This window comes from Mobula birostris, chromosome X, assembly GCF_030028105.1.
Source record: "Mobula birostris isolate sMobBir1 chromosome X, sMobBir1.hap1, whole genome shotgun sequence".
NCBI lineage: Eukaryota > Metazoa > Chordata > Chondrichthyes > Myliobatiformes > Myliobatidae > Mobula > Mobula birostris.
Window position 1 is genome coordinate 43848748 of NC_092402.1, and position 17693 is coordinate 43866440.

The window sequence follows — 17693 nt, forward strand, 5'->3', positions numbered from 1 at the left end:
TCCTGCCTATCACCTCCCTGCTTCCCCTCCCCCACCCCTTTATCTTTCCCCTTACTGGTTTTTCACCTGGAACCTACCAGCCTTCTCCTTCCCACCCTCCCCCCACCTTCTTTATAGGGCCTCTGCCCCTTCCCTCTACAGTCCTGACGAAGGGTTCCGGCCTGAAACGTCGACCGATCTTTTCCACGGATGATGCCCGACCTGCTGAGTTCCTCCAGCGTGTTGTGAGTGCTGCTTTGACCCCAGAACCTGCAGAGTATTTTGGGCTTGAAATTTCAGTGTCCAATACCCCAGCCAAGGTTCTGCTGCCTGTGATTATGAAACAAGCTGGCAAACAGACACAAGTGACTTGAATGTCATACATGGGTCACATTCCAAGTACAGTAGAGTGGAGCACGTGCTGCCACTGGAATGGGGCACTCCTAGCAGCATCTTAAAGGGACCACGTCAGACCATCTGTGAAATGGAAGCAACATCAGCTGCGCCAGTGGTTATACTTTGAAGCCTTACTAGCTCCACAAGGGTCTGCCCATCCAGTTCGGATCTCTCCACATCCCTGTTCCATTGAGAGTTCACTCCTGTGTTGGGGCTATGGAGATGGGTCTACTCTCTCCCAAGCATACTGATGACTCACTGCTCTCCAGTGATAATAAAACAAGATCTGACTGTAGAACTGGCTTGGGTCTCTCATTGACATTCCAAGTGCTCAGTCCACCTTCTGTCCAGTGTATTGAAAACCCATAATGGGAGGTTGAATGTCTATGGAAAAAATTACAACAACGTGGTCCAAGACTGTCACAGAAAATCTAATTGAGCAATATTTGTCTTTCAACCTTTATTTAAAGACTGCAGATTGTTGCTTTGCTGGAACAGAAATAAAATAGTAAACAATGTGAAATGCTATTTTAAAAACATTCGTTTTCATCACTTACTTTGTGGTACTGGTTGTGATACTCTAAATCACTTGGACACATTGCCGTTGGTCCTGGAGACCCTGGAGGACCCATGTCACCTTTTGCGCCCTAGCAAACCAAAAATAACTCAATCCATGGTTTATTGCAATTGCAATCTGAGCTGTGCTTCACTTTCAACTTCGAATCAAAGGTCATACAGTCTAATAGCATAGAAACAGCCTCTTTGATCCAACTCATTCACGCTGATCAAGCTAGTCCCATTTACCTGTGTTTGGCCTATGTCACTGTAAAATCTTTACTATCCATGTAGCTGTCCAAACATCTTTTAAATGTTGATATTGTGCCTGGCTGTACAGCTTCCTCTGGCAACTTGCTCCATATACCCATCACCCTGTATGAAAAATTGCCCCTTGGGTCACTTTCAAACCTTTACCCTCTCCCCTTAAATCCATGTTCTCTAGCTTTAGACTCCCCTATTTGGGAAAAAGACTGTCACTTTATCTATACCTCACATAATTTTATATATCTCTATCATCTCACCCTTCATTCTTCTCCACCTCAGGGAAAAATGTCTCTGCCTATCCAGTTGCACCTTACAACTCAAGCCCTCCAGTCTATGTAATATCCTTACAAATCTTTTCTGGATTAATGACATCATTCCCATAGTTGAGTGACCAGAACTGCAAATAATATTCTAAGGAATGGTCTCACCAGAAATTTTTGGGTTCAAATCTGACTGTAAAGCTTCAGTTACAAGATCTAGATGAAGCAATCAGGGGCACTGCTTATCCAATACAACATTGAAGGGAGAGCCCATGCACGATTCAGGTGGATGGAAATTGTGGACCTATTCACCCAGCAAATTGCTTTTTCCAGAAGTTTCCTTCTAGAAGATGCTATAGGGCTATTAAAACAAAGACTTCACAGCATCTTAAAAGTTTCTTCCCCCAGGCAGTTAATCTGATCAACCATTGAAGTCAGCCCCCACCCACCTCTATCTATGACTTCAGTCACAGCTCTGTAAACACTTTAATCCACTTTTTACAATTCTGTCTACAATGTAAATACATGCAGGTATTTGTGTATTTATGCACATTTTATTCCATATTTGTATTTTAATCTCCAACTTTATTCTTATATTATTCTTTATTATTTATAATTGTTGAATGTTGTTTTTGTTGCATGTCATGCCAACACACCACAGCAAATTCTTAATTCATGTACAAGTGTATGGTGAATAAAGTTGAATAGTTGATGAAGGGTGGCTTGGCTTCAAGGCATTGCAGAGTTCTCTTCCCACATTCTAGCAGATTGGCGGGTGTCTGTGGAACCCTAATGAGCAATTTGCTTCCTGTTTCTTACATTTGGGTTTCTGACCCCTTCCTTTCCAGTCCTGTTGAAGGGTCTTGGCCCAAAACATCGACTGCTTATTCTCCTCCGCAGGTGCTGCCTGACCTGCTGAGTTCCTCCAGCAGTTTGTGCCTGTTTCTCAGTATACTTGTTCCCTAGTTTCCACTAGTCATTAAGTAATTCATTCCCCAGTATTCCAAGTGGCAGTAAATAGCGATGGACAATAATTGGCCTATTCACGCTCCGCACCACACCACAGACCGAGCAAAGATGTTGCATTTTATGGAATAATTTTTATAATCTTTCCATTGTTACTCTTCATATGAATGTTCAGCATTACCTTTTCTCCAGGAATTCCAGTCCCTGGATGCCCTGAAAGCCCTGGTTCACCCTAGAAACATGGAAACAACAAATAAATTATCTTCTTTCAATTCAAAATGAAGCAAGTGTGTTGTGGTAACCATTGACCACTCGGACTGTTGTATGAAGACTGCATCAGTCATTGCTTTTATCATGGCATCAGCTAGGAAGCAGAGGACTACTCAGTACATTGAATCAATGTGGCAGGCACTTCATCAATCATGTACTTACAGGAGCAGCTCATGATGAAACAAGACTTGTGCCATCTCTACACACGTTGAACCAGATGAATAGTGCTGTGAACGGTAAGTGTCAAAAGGAGGAACCATTACAGAAACCCTTTGGGTAGATGAGTGTGGCACATTCTGCAGTGACATTATTGAGCTCATAAATTTTGATGATTAGGAGCTAGGCTCCATGAATGAAGTTTTTGTTTCTTTTGTTCCACGAAGGATTACACCTTGTTAAAATGGGGTTGTCTCCAACATCCAACTGTAGTGCTTTGAGGAAGACAAGCCCCTAGCAGAACCACCTCAGCTGGAGCCTCACGTGATGGGGTTGTTGCATTGTGAGAGCTACCACCTGCAAGATATTCTCCCCACTTGCCACAGGATAACCTGGTTCCCAACCCACATCATAAGGTTCAGAAACAGTTATTACCCTTCAACCGTCAGACTCCTGAACCACTGTGGATAATTTCACTCATTTCGACACTGAACTGTTCACCAGCAACTTTGATGTGTGTTGCTTGATTCCACAACTTATGGGCTCACTGTCAAGGATCCTAGAACACTCGTTCTCAGCATTACTTATTTACTTACTTCTTCTTCTTCTTCTTCTTCTTCTTCTGTTTGGTTCCTTAAGGTTGTTATAGCTGGGGCTGGTAATGAGGATAGACTCCCGCTACCTGTTAAATGCTCCCAATGGCATGCATCTCAAACAGCCTCTGACAACCAAGTCCAGCTCCTGGCCTTCACATGTGGCTTAGCTACTAAGCTTGGCAAAACCGTTTCTACTGATAGGAGAAGGGGAAAAGGTGGGTTACTGGTGCCTTAAAACCAGTCTCTTCGGGCAGATGGGGCTCATCAGCTGTGGTTAGCAGCTCACCTAGAAGAAGGAAAACTCTGATCTCAAACCTCTACTACCTTGTGGCTATACCCACTCATGGCGAAGGTTTTGGGAGTAAACCCCAAGGGGAAAAATCCGGAGCTGGAGTCCCTCGGGCAGTCCTGCGTTGAGTCCAATGCTGACTGGCAACTCCTGCGACCCTGCTGGTACCAAACTGTGTCAGTCTCTGCCGTGATGCGTGGACACGGGGAGCTTGCTACAGGGGCAACAGTTTGCTCTCCATATTGTACCGTCCTGGATTGTGTACCTAGGCAGCTAGGATGTAACATCCATTGTCAACTCTGACCAACAGAGGCCACAGACAGACTATTATTATATTTGGACAGTTTGTCTTCTTTTGCACGTTGGTTGTTTGACAGTCTTTCTGTGTAGTTTCTCATTGATTTGATTGTATTTTTTTTGTTTCACTGTGAATGCCCACAATAAAATAAATCTCAGTGTAGTATATGGTGACATGTACATACTTTTTGACAATAAATTTACTTTGAACTTTGAACCTCAGCCCGACCAATAAAACATTTGGATTTGAATCAGTTCTGCCACACCTGCTCATCATATTGTCCAGGTCAGGATTATGTGTTTGGAATCACCGTGGGTGTCCTTTGTTTTTGATCAGTGCTTCATGATTCATCCTCAAACAGTTCCATGGTGCACAAAGTTATTACTTCTATGCTCATGTTTCATAACTAAAAAATATCACCACTGGCTTCTGAGTGGTTGTGATCAGGTCAGGTTGGGCCCTGATTTTATAATTGAACAGACCCCGACACCACAGGCCAATTATCCCCACTTGCTCAACCGTACACACTACAGCTTATCCCCACCCCACAATACAGCCCCACTCCCCTCCCACAACACAGACCACCCCTACACTACAGCCTATTCGTATTCGCAGAGAAGGAATTCATTATCAGCAGTAACTTTTATGTTTCTTGGTCTTTTAACATCTATATGCACATAGTGGGAATAGGATAAGATGTAACAAGTAGATGGCAAGTGCTGGCTGATTGGGGCTCTCAGGAATTCATTTCAAACTATTTTTATTTCATTTAGGATGCTCTGGGACACATCATCAGTGATGTAACCTGGGGTCATCGGGTGTTTTGGGTCTTTCAACATCAGACACTCTCGCCCAGGTGACCCAGCCAGGGTGGACCAGGCTCCGGCTTGTCTCCCAGCGGCATTGGTCCATGGGTCACACCTCTTTATCTATGGCTATCTGGAGGCTCGCTCAGCAGCCTTTGCGATGATCCTGATGGTTCTTCTCTTTGCCAAGGAGAAAGTAGGTTTTGCACAACGAGCAGCCAACAAAATCTCTACACCCCACGTCTATAGGCTCACATCGTGCCCTCCACCCCTGTCTCTGGCACTACTCTACCAGCTCCTGGTATTTGGATTTCTTACGCTCAAACATCTCCTCAATCTGGTCTTCCCAAGGATCTGTCAGTTCTACCATGACCACCTGCTTCAAGGTTTCTGACAGAACGACTATGTTAGGCCTCGGGGGTGATGATGCAATGAAGTCAGGGAACTTTAATTGCTTGCCAATATCAGCGCTCAGTTGCCAGTCAGATGTCGTGGCGAGCAAGCTGAGGCTCTGGTTGGTCTCCAGCTTTGACAAAGGCTATGGCCTTCTGGGTTGGCAGAGGTGCCAACTGTTGTTAAAGGCTGAGGAGATCTTTTCCGCTACTGCCTTCAGCACCTGGTGGTTAAATCAAGGTGGTGTTCAAATCCACTTTCTCTTGCTGCTTCAGAACCTGATTTCCGTTTTATAAGTTTACATTAAAAGATTCAGAAGTGAACACTCACTTTGAGTCCTGGCTGCCCTGGATCTCCTGGATCTCCTTTTGGTCCCTGTAAAAATAATCCAAAGATGAGTTGGATAATGTTCAATTTAGCCACCCCTGTTCAATGGAACGTAGAGCGAAAATGGGCGGCCACTGGGAAGTCCCTCCAGTTATGGCGGACCGAGCAAAGGTGCTCAGTGAAGTTGTCCCCCCCACTCTATGTGGTGTCTCAGCGATGTAGACAAGGCCAGCCACACCAGGAGCACTTGCAGGTGAAGTGTTGCCTCACCTGGAAGGACTGTTTGGGCCCTGAACAGTGGTGAGAGAAGAGGTGAAGGTGCAGGAGTAGCATTGTCCTGCTTGCAGGGATACGTGCCAGGAGAGAGGTCAAGTGGACAAGGGAGTCACATAGAGAGTCATCTCAGCAGAAAGCAGAGTTGCCCCCAGGTTTTCGTTCCCCAGATCCTTGCTGCAGCTGCCCAGAGTTTGTATTCAGTGTTAATGTATTGGTATTTGTGCAAAATTTGAGTAAGGTTGCTTGTATTGACCCGGTGATGGCTAAGACAAGGACACCCCCTTCCCTGACATACGTCATTAGGAAAAGCATCCAGTCTGGGGTTCTCTCACCACTGGACATTAAGGGGCTTGGTTCTCTGTAACAGTTTCTCTAAATTTTCACTGATGCTTTACAGATAGGACATGGAGGCTTCAGAAGCAGTGTAGAAGAAATTTGCCATGATGTTGGAGACTTTTGGCTGTAAGAAGAGAATGAAAATAAGGAAAGGAGAGTCTGCAAGTCTGGGCCAGGGACTGGGGATTGGAGGCCTGATATCTGCAGACCTGAGAGTCCCAGGCCAAGGACTGGTGGACTCATGTAGGGCTGGGAGAAATCCAGAAATTGCTGCACTTGAGGTCCTGCATTTTAATTTAGAACATAGAACAGCACAGCACAGGAACAGGCCCTTGTAAATTAGTAATCAAATGGCCAAATAAACATATCGATGCAGCTATAAAGAAGGCAAGACAACAGCTATATTCAATCAGGAGTTGGAGGAGATTTGGTTTGTCACCTAAAACACTCCAAAACATCTACAGATGTACTGTGGGACGTGTTCTGACAGGGTGCATCACTGTCTGGTAAGGGGGTGGGGGTACTATGCAGGATCAAAAGAAGCTACAGAAAGTTGTAAAGTTAGTCAGCTCCATCATGGGTACTAGCCTCCATAGTACCCAGGACATCTTCAGGGAGCGGTGTCTCAGAAAGGCAGTGTCCATTATTAAGGGCCTCCAGCACCCAGGACATGCCCTTTTCTCACTGTTACCATCAGGTAGGAGATACAGAAGCCTGAAGGCACACACTCAGTGATTCAGGAACAGCTTCTTCTTCCCCTCTGCCATCCGATTCCTAAATGGACGTTGAACCCATGAACACTACCTCACTTTTATTATTTCTATTTCTGCACTATTTTAATTTAACAATTTAATATATATATACTTACTGTAATTCATTTTCTTATTTTTTTATATAATCATGTATTGCATTGTACTGCTGCCGCTAAATTAACAAATCTCATGACATTTGCTGGTGATATTAAACCTGATTCTGATTCTCTTCCGCCTACACAATGTCCATATCCTTCCATTTTCCTTACATTCAAGTGCCTATCTGAAAGCCTCTTAAAAGTCCCTAATATGTCTTCCCATACCCCCACCCCAGGCAGTGTATTCCAGACGCCCACCTCTCTGTGTAAAAACACTTGCCCGTTGCATCTCCTTTGAAATGACCCCCTTTCACCTTAAATGCATGCTCTCTGATATTAGACATTTCAACTGCCTGCTCCTCTTACTTCTCCTGGTGGTCACCCATCTGTCTGTAGCCTATGCCTTAGGTCTGACCACCTCAGTGAAAGTCTCATCTACGAAGTCCACAGGCTCCTAGGTGAAGCAGACTACCTCCAGCTCTACGATGAGTTCCTAACACGGAAGCCAATGGAGGACTGACTCACTGGCAACATCCTTGGGGATTCCATATTAAACTATTGCTGTTACTGCCTCAGACTAATGAGGCTGAATGCCAGCAGGTTTGCCATCACTATTCCCCAATGTCTACGTCTTCTTCCTGTGCTATTGACCACAACAGGTAGTGGTGGGTCCCGTCAACGGAAGTCAGGACGATGGTGGGGGGAATAAATTAAGATATTCATCACCTGCTGTCAGCATTGCTACCTGTGGTAAGGCCTACAGAGAAATCACTATGTCTACATATATGTAAATACGTATATGCAATTGTGGGTGAATGTGTGTATATGAACTTGTGTGCATATAAACTTGTGTGGTTGTGCGTGTACATGTGTGCAAATATGTGCCTGCACATTCAGGCTCTATCCTGATGGCTTTGTTAGAGGATCCCTTGAGAATATTCTGTCTAAGCACTCCTGTAATGTTCTCTCTTACCAAAAAGACAACTCCACTCTTACCCACTGCACTGTCACACCTTTGTGTGTGCATGCAGTCATATGCCTTAATGTTCAAACGTATGCATATGTGTATGGGTATATCAATACATCTGATAATGTTTAGGGATGAGCCATAATCTGTGACTGGTGGCACAGATAGTATCACTGATTTCAACACTATGGCCGGTGAAGGGACTGCTCTTTAGGACATCAGTGTCTATGTCAACCTTGTATAACACAATACTGACTAAACGTCCTTCTGGTCCTGGCATACCCAGATATCCTTGCAAACCAATCTCACCAGTTAAGCCCTAGAACAGAGGGAGAGGAAATAATTAAAGTTTAATGTCATTCGAATCTAAGAGACAGAGATGATGTCTATTCTGGTTAATCTCTGTGCTAAAGCAGCACAGAAGGGAGCTTCATTCATGTTAATGTCTCATGAATAACACAAGTTCACACCCAAACTTCAGAAAAGGACAGCTGAATGTCATAGGTTAAACTGAATTCTATAGCCGTCTGGTGGTGTAATGGCGTCAGCACTGGATTTCGAGGTGAATGGTCCCAATTTTGAATCTGGCCGACTCCTTGCACACTTTCCATCTGTGCTGGGTTAAGCATTGAGCTAGCAATGCAGCCTCGTAAAAAAAAACAACCAAACGCAACTGGAACAGCAAAAATGCCGCCCGATATGCCACAAGGCGTGAAAAGGAACAACAATAAGCTGGATTCTGAACTAGTAGTAGTAGCGGGATCACTCGAGTCCAGAATGATGTTCTCCGAAGGGGTTGTCTATTGGTGAGTCCTCAACTGGCTTCTATAGCTGATCCGGGATTGACATATTCTGGGGCAGCATGGGCAATAGTCATTGGTGGGAGTAATGGTTGGGTCTTTTGGTTGTTCAGTCTCTTCTTTCACAGCTGCTCTTTGTTCTCTGTTTCTCATGTAGCAGTGTGCGGTGCTCAACAGCACTAGTTATTGAAAAGCACAGTAGGTGGCACCAAAAGACAACACAGAATTGTTAGTGTACACAATCAACATTTTTGGTATTAGAGTTCATAGCTCCAGAGTGTAATTGACCTGTAGCACTTTGTTGAGACATCAGTTAGTTTTGTACACAGTCAAGGCAAAAGTGATTTGCAAGTTGAAACTTGTGAGGACAACTTTTCGAGGACAACTTTTCATTCCTTGTTCCTTCGTAACTTCCAGAGCTGATTGTAACATGTTTAATTCCGTCTCAACTAAAAAAAAACAGTTTCCTCTCAAAGTCCAACCCTACGTCCCCATAGTGAGAGGTGGAAGCAGGTAAGGCCAGCCAACAGGGCTCTGGTGAAGCTGTATAGGGCAATGCCATTGCAAAACCATTGAGATGAACTTCAACCATACCATCGGCCTCAGAGGACGATGGAAACAGGAGGCCATCGATGGCCTAGGCGCCACTGGGAGCTGAGGGCCCAAGTAAATAAATAAGTAAAAAAAAGTAGTTAACTGGCAATTAAACCAGTTTGTTTGTGATCCAGATATTTGTTAATAACAACCCACATCTAAATGGCACGTTTAATGGAATAAATCCTCAGTGATGAAGATAGTGCTGGCATGACACAGCAATGCTTTTTAGGCAGCAAACAAAACTACTAACAATTCTATTAAATATATTTCTTTGGGACTACGATCACTGCAATCTGCAGTCTGTAATTTCCCGCTGGGAGGTGTACTTTTGAACCATCTGTACCAGCTGGCATTTTTGTGGTGCCCTGAAGGATTCGGTGGCCATTGCTGGAGCGGACCTGGGGCTGGACTGAAATTCTGGGCAGGGGCTGGGCCCAAGAGTGGGTAACAAGCTGATGCTTAGCCGCTTTAAGTGCCGAGCCAGGTTAAAAAGATTAAGGCATCGAGGCTGAGGGCGAAGGACGAGCCAGTGTTCAGCTCACTACTCTATGAGGCTTTACACGCCTCAGCGCTGAACTCGCCTGCAGCCATCTGCCTCCTGGACCGGCTGCTGCACAGAACTGGCTATGTGGCTGTGGACTTGCTTTTGGGGACCTGCGGTTCATACTCTGTGGGTTGTTGTTTCTGTTTCGATTACTTGCATGACTTGTTCTTTCTTTATCACACATTGGATGCTTGACAGTCTTTGTTGTGTGGGGCTTTTCATGAATTCTATTGTGTTTCTTTGTTTTGTGGCTGCCTGCAAGAAGATGAACCTCAAGGTTGTATATGGTGTACATACTTTGATAATAAATGTACTTTGAACTTTGAACTAAATATCCTAAGGCATTTTACAAGATCGTATTCAAACACACCAAGCACATAAGGACGCAGAAGGACAAATGTCTAATTATACAATTAAAGTGCTAGATTTTAAGCAAGAGGGAGAGGTAGAGAAGCTGAGAGGGTCAGGGAGGGAACTGCAGTAGTTAGGGCTCAGGATGGCATACATTCCAAGAGGGGAGCGATTAGGGTTATGCGAGATGTCTCTCAAACTAGTGCAATGGCATCTCCGGCACCTGGCAGTGCAGCACTCCATCAGTACAGCCCTGGAGTGTCTGCCTAAGTTGTGTGTTAGGTTTTGTAACTTCAAAACATCAAACTACTTCAAAAGTAGACATGAGAGTCCAGGAATGCAAGTCTAACTTCGTGTTTACTTTAAGCGAGGCACGCACTTGTCACGTGGTAGCATGATGACATAAGCAATTCACGTATTTATACATACAACCCGCAATAAATTACAAGATTACTCAAATGTTATTGAAATATTAAATGCACAACACTGTGTTCTCAAAGTTCCTGGGCTTGAAGGGCTCTGTATTCTATCCTGGTATACCCTTGTGTCTCTCCACCTTCTTAACCTAATGTGAACCACCTCCAAAATGTCTGTACTCCAATTATTCCTTTCAACTGAACAGGCGGGATTTTAATTGTTCCACCACTAGCAATACTGCCCTTCCAGCTCTCAAGGCCCTAAGGTGAGGAATTGAGAGGGCACAGCCTCAGAATAGAAGGATGTCCCTTTCAAGCAGAGATGAGGAGGAATTCCTTTAACCAGAGGGTATTAAAAGTGGAGGTTGATATGTTCTTGATTTGTAAGAGTGCCAAAGGTTACAGAGAGAAGGCAGGAGAATAGGGTTGCGAGGGAAAATAAATCAGCCATGATAGAATGGTGGAGCAGACTTGATGGGCTGAATGGCCTAATTCTGCTTTCATGTCTTATGATCTTATAGTAATTCCTTTCTCTTACTTCTATACCTCTCTGCCATTTAACATCCTCTCTGAAATTCACCTCCTCAATCAAGCTTTTGGTATTTCCATTCCGCACTCCCCTCCCATTTGCCCCACTTCCCAATTACCTTTCCTCCTCCAGCTTGATTCCATCTGCCTGTCACTCACACATTCTACCCACCCTCTCCTCCTCTTCACTATTTCCCTCTTGTCCCGCATCCCTCCCTTATGCCTTTCGTATTAGATTTCAACGTCTGTAGCTCTCTGTCATCTGTTAGACTATTGAATAATTCTCTAGTATGATAAGATAGAATCTTGACCTCAAGATCTACCTCATTGTGATCTTGCACCTTATCGTCTACTGCACTGCACTTTTTCATTAGCAGTGGCACTTAATTCTGCATTCTGTTATTGCTTTACCTTGTTCTACCTCAATGCACTGTGTAATCAATTGATTTGTATGAACAGAATGCAAGACAAGCTTTTCACTGCACCATAGACCATAAAACATAGAGGCAGAATTAGGCCATTCAGCCCATCGAGTCTCTCCACCATTCAATCATGGCTGATTTATTAACCTTCTCAACCCTATTCTCCCATCTTCTCCCTGTTACCTTTGACACACTTACTGTATTGGTACATTTGGCAATAATAAACCAATTCCAATTCCAATCACCTGTCAGCCTCTGCACTATCTCCACCCTTCCCTCCCCCTCCAGATCCCATCTGCCATCAACCTCTCCTCAACTAGATCCACCTATCACTTGCAAGCTCCTATCCATTCACTCCATCTTTATACTGGTAATCTCCCATTTGCTGATCTCCCATTTCCCCAGTGCTGATGTAGAGTATTGACCCAATACGTTGAATATGCCTTTGCCTCCACAGGTGCTGCCTGACCTGCTGGGTTCCTCCAGCAGTTTTTTCAGGGATCTGGAGCAAAGAACAAGTTGCTGGAGGAACTCAGCAGGTCCGGCTGCACCTGTGGAGGCAAAGGGGTCATCAACACATTATAGTCTCTCGTGTCTTCAAAGCCTCCCCATACTGGACAAGAAAAGAATCAGGGATGGTGATAAACTACAGCTTTTCTGCTCTTTGGTTCTGGTTAATGATCAGGAAGGCTGTTATGCAAGAAAGGGGATGTTTTCTGAACATACTATCCTTGAATATTTGCTTGGTAGCCAAAACAGACTAACTGTCTGTTTGTATCATTGCTCTTTGCGGGTTCAGTCTGTACGTTTCTTTTGCCTTCTAAACAGTGAATACCCTCCAAATGAATTCTATTGTGTGTGACACACGCAGAATGCTGGAGGATCTCAGCAGGCCAGACAACATCTGTGGAAAAGAGAAAACAGTTGCCACTTCAGGCCGAGACCCATCATTACTGAAGAAGGAATACAGCGACAGGAAAAAAGCCCTAACTGTGAGATTCTGCATGATCATAAGTACCTGTATCTCCTCATACACTTGATTTGCAAACATTCTGCAGGATTAGTTTTAAAGTTTACAATTGACCCAATATCAATGGGAGAGCATTCCAAATATCAACCATCGTCTGTATGTAAAGGTGGATCAGAATTTCATAAAGCCATTCTAAATATGAATGCAGAGTGTCAAGCCAAGTCTCGCCACGTTCTTTCACTTACCGGTGGGCCTGGATTTCCAGGTATACCAGGACTTCCAGAGACTTCAGGAACCTCTTCACTCTGGAAAAATAAGTAAATGGCACTTATTGCATGTGGAAGTTTAATTAACGTCCTCACTTTCCCTGTCGTCACCCCCAGCAAAGCAAATTTCACACCCCAGAACCTCAACTTCAGAACTTCCATCCTACTCTCGGATCATATTTTCACTCTGCAAAATAAGTTGTCTTCCCTTTTTTCTTATTTTAGTTGAAGGTGCGGCAGGCATATCTTAAAACTTACTTTTCAGAAATAACTTAATTGTTTTTTTATATATAAATTGAGCATCCTCAAGAAATTTGAAGAAATATTGGGGAGAAATAATTTGCTCAAAGCTGTAAGCAATGCAGTTTGACAAATTCATCAATTTCCCATTGTATCATTTCAAGCGTTACTTTAGTTACAGTTGGAGCAAAATTGCATTACATTTTATTGAACAGTTTTTGGCATCACACTACAGTACTTATGTCTGCTGCACTACATCAATGACTGAAACTTTGCACTGATTAGGGTTTGAATTTGTATGTTCTCCCCCGACTGCATGGGTTTCTTCCGAGTGCTCCGGTTTCTTCCCACATTCCAAAGAGGATTTCCCATTCCCCAGTTTACCACAATGCAGTCATTAAAAAATGGCAGTGTAAACTTAACAACATATTGAAACTAATTCCGCAACTCATGTTACCATATTAATGGAAATGTGGAAGAAACTCACTGTAGTTCCAAACCAACTGCTTGTTTTCTTAGGCCCTGCTGGTCCAGGTGGGCCTACTGGTCCATGTGGTCCAGGTAGACCAGGTACTCCAGGTAGACCCGGAGGTCCAGGTAGACCAGGAGCTCCAAGTTGACCAGGTAGTCCCATAGAACCAGGTTGGCCTGGCCGACCAATTTCTCCAGGCAGTCCAGGCAGGCCTGCAGGTCCGGAATCACCCTGCCATTAAAGGAAATGATAGTGAAAATAAAAAAAAACATATCACCATGCATACCAGTACTACTGCAGCATACTTTTAGTGACCTAAGTTCAGTCCTTACCTCCAGAGGAGTTTGCATGTTTTCCCTGGAACCGTGTCAGTTCCTCCAGAGTGCTCCAGTTTCCTCCCACATCCCAAAGACATGCTGATCAGCAGATTGATTGGGCACCTCTGGGCATAAATGAGGGGGAGGAGAGTCAAAGGGGAATTACCAAGCAGGTGAGAGAGAGTAAGCCAGAGGGAAGTCGGGAGGGGATTGGCTGGAGCACTCTGAAAACTGGCATAGATTTAATGGACTGATGTCCTCCGACTAAACTAAGGAAACACGAGCTGTTGGAAACCCAACACAAGAGCAGAAATACACAGTAGGTCAGACAGCATCCATGGGAAGAGAGATTGGGTTAACCTTTCAGGCTGATGACCCTTTAGAATCAGGAAAGAGAGAAAACAGGTTGATTTTATGTTAGAAAAGGATTTGGTAAGGGATGGATCGGAGAAAGAGGATACCTCAAACTGGAGAAGTCAGGGGTGCCATCGGGATAATCTGTTTTTGTGGATTTCTACAGATGTACTATTCTGTCTGGTATGGAGGGGCCACTGCTCAGGATCGGACAAAGCTGCAGAGGGTCGTAAACGCAGCCAGCTCCATCATGGGCACCAGCCTCCCCACCAGCGAGGGCATCTTCAACGGGCTTTGCCTCAAAAAGGCGGCATCCATCATTTAGGACCCCTATCACCCAGGACATGTCCTCTTCTTACTACTACTATCAAGGAGGAGGTACAGGAGCCTAAAGACACACAGTCAACATTTTTGGAACAGCTTCTTCCCCTCTGCCATCAGATTTCTGAATGGATAATGAACCAACAAAGAGACACTATCATACAATTTTTGCACTACTTATTTAATTTATATACGGGGGTGGGGGTGAGATTACTGTATCAATCAGCCAGACAAAATGAGCCTTCCATAAATGATAAGGAATTACCGCAATCAGAGCAGACCCCTCAGAACTCTGGTTACACATAAGTGTACAGAATTGTTCTATTATAGAGCAATATTAATGTAAATGAGAAGGAAGTAAAACCTCAAAAAGCCTCAAATTAAAATTTGGCCAAAATTTGGACCATGTCATAGATGTTTTACTCAGTGCAAGGTACAGGTTTTTCCAGATCCATTGTTCCAAAATTCTGTCATAATCCCCAAATCATGCATTCTTTTCCATACCTTTGGCCCTGGGGGTCCAGGTATCGCAGGACAGTTGCACGGAGCAATTTCACCCTGGAAGGCATGTAGAATTGGATTGGATTATACCTTTTTACTTGCAATCCATAAAAATAAAAGCATCAGGATTCAACAGCAGTGCACAGCGTCTGATGAACCAATCAGCTAACTGCAATGGACTTCACTTCCATTCAAGGAGGGACATTATCTTCATGAAACAATATTTAGTGCAGCCAGCCATAACACTCCTCGGCCCCTCGGCCAAGCTGGGCTGGAAGAGTCGTATAGACTAATCTCAGCCAGGCAATGGTTGTGGCACTGGAGTAGGATAGGGTGTCTTCAACTTGGGAAAGGGGGAGAAATATCAACCTGTGAGCCGACTTCTGATGGCAGATCAGTATTACCTTCAATATGCTATTATGGAGGAGCTAGAATACAACTCCCTCCTTCATGCATCTGAATGTGAATTGGGTACTCCAAATGTAGCGTCTGATTCATTTTCAAGATACGTTATTTTTTTATCCATCCACTTGGACATGGGGAATAACATCTGCAGTCAACTGCCAAAGGCAGGAAAGATAGCAGAAAGGGACCATGTGAAGAAAGAGATAACCAAGTGGAGGGATCAGGTCTCAACTGTCATATGTTGAAAGATTGGAGCGACTGGGCTTGTATACACTGGAATTTAGAAGGATGAGAGGGGATCTGTTTGAAACATGTAAGATTATTAAGGGATTGGACACGCTAGAGGCAGGAAACATGTTCCCGATGTTGGGGGAGTCCAGAACCAGAGGCCACAGTTTAAGAATAAGGGGTAGCCCATTTAGAAGTTGAGGAAAAACTTTTTCACCCAGAGAGTTGTGGATCTGTGGAATGCTCTGCCTCAGAAGGCAGTGGAGGCCAATTCTCTGGATGCTTTCAAGAAAGAGTTAAATCGAGCTCTTAATGATAGCGGAGTGAAGGGATATGGGGAGAAGGCAGGAATGGGGTACTGATTGTGGATGATCAGTCATGATCACAGTGAATGGCGGTGCTGGCTCGAAGGGCCGAATGGCCTACTCCTGCATCTATTGTCTATTGTCTATTAACTGACATGTCAAAGCTGATGGCTCATGAAGGCCCTGCCACTGTTGGCCATCCTAAACAATTCTCCATTTCCTTTCACCTTGTCTCCTTTCAACACAGTCACCATGTCTCCCTCCTCTGATGCAGTTTTGATATCTGTATCTGTGAAAAAAAAATACTCTCAGTCAATAATTTCACTCATATACCTTGTCTGGGTGCATTCTTTGCTCAATTCAGCTTGCTTTCAAAGTCAAAGTAAATTTATTATCAAAATACATATACTGTATGTCACCATATACTACCCTGAGATTCATTTCCTTGCAGGAAAATAAAGAAATACAATAGAATTTATGAAAAACTATACATAAACAAAGACTGACAAATAACCAATGTGCAAAGGAAGATAAAAAAAATAAATAATACTGAGAACATGAGTTGTAGAGGTCTTGAAAGTGAGTCTGTAGGTTGTGGAATCAGTTCAGTTTTGAGGTGAGTGAAGTTATCCACACCGGTTCAGGACCCTGACAGTTGTAGGGTGATAACTGTTCCTGAACTTGATGGTGTGGGACCTAAGGACCCTGTATCTCCTGCCAGTAGCATGAAGAGAGCACGGCCTGGATGGTGGGGGTCCTTGATGATGGATGTTGCTTTCCTGCGACAGCACTCCATGTAAATGTGCTCCATGGTGGGGAGGGCTTTGCCTGTGATGGACTGGGCTGTTTCCACTGAACGGTATCAGATCGATTCTGTGATCATGCGGCCAGTTGTTTGCGCAATGAATTGATGGGGCCTCCTATGTGTGGGAGGTAGTATCCTTTAGCGCCAGCTTTTGAGTGCACGTGCTTTTCACCTCAGCGGACCAGGTTCATCGCTCCCGCACTGTAAGCAGCATATACCATGGATAACATGACTCAGTAAAACTGTTTAATCCTACTACTCCGCTATTGTTTTTGCTTCCCACATACATAATAGTTGGCAATGAGGATCACAAGAAGAATGGTCACTCTACTCTAAGCACCTAATCCATTTTGGGCCACGGCTAAGGCTAAACTGACCCCTGGAACTTGGATGGCATGGAGGAAACCTTCCTGGATTACAGAGAACTCCTGCCAATTTTAACACCCGCGGAGAAGCTGGAGGAAGCAATGAAACTCAAGCTGCTCCGCATATATTTGGGAGAACTCAGGCAGAAATACTTTGGTGCTCTGCCTACAGAACAAATCTGTACTGACAGACCTATCTGAGGCTTTGAACAAAGTTTTGGGGATGCAGGACAAATGTCTTTATGGCACACATCAGGCTTTCACAGCTGCAACAAACCCCTTATGAGAATGGAGATGATTTCATCACAAGATTGACACTAGCAGTGCAGGACTGCAAGTACAAAGATATTCCCCCCGAACAAACTCAAGCTGTATCCCATGGTGCCTCCTATCCAGAGAGCACAATTTGTCCTGGGACAAAGCATGCTCTACAACTTGCCAGCGGGAGGCAGTCAAGAGAGGCCTTACACAGATTCAGACCCCTCCTGAAAACATCAAT

General features: G+C 44.2%; 1 protein-coding gene across 1 annotated transcript in view; it reads right to left on the reverse strand.

Moving 5' to 3' along the window:
- LOC140191729 (uncharacterized) overlaps positions 1-17693 on the reverse strand; it is a 106164-nt gene that overhangs the window by 42849 nt on the left and 45622 nt on the right. Inside the window, exons 6-12 of the mRNA XM_072249422.1 lie at positions 16252-16313; positions 15090-15143; positions 13609-13824; positions 12861-12920; positions 5562-5606; positions 2605-2655; positions 933-1022 (exon numbers count right to left, since the gene is read on the reverse strand). Coding sequence (XP_072105523.1) covers positions 933-1022; positions 2605-2655; positions 5562-5606; positions 12861-12920; positions 13609-13824; positions 15090-15143; positions 16252-16313 — 578 coding nt within the window. The remainder of the gene's footprint in view (positions 1-932; positions 1023-2604; positions 2656-5561; positions 5607-12860; positions 12921-13608; positions 13825-15089; positions 15144-16251; positions 16314-17693) is intronic.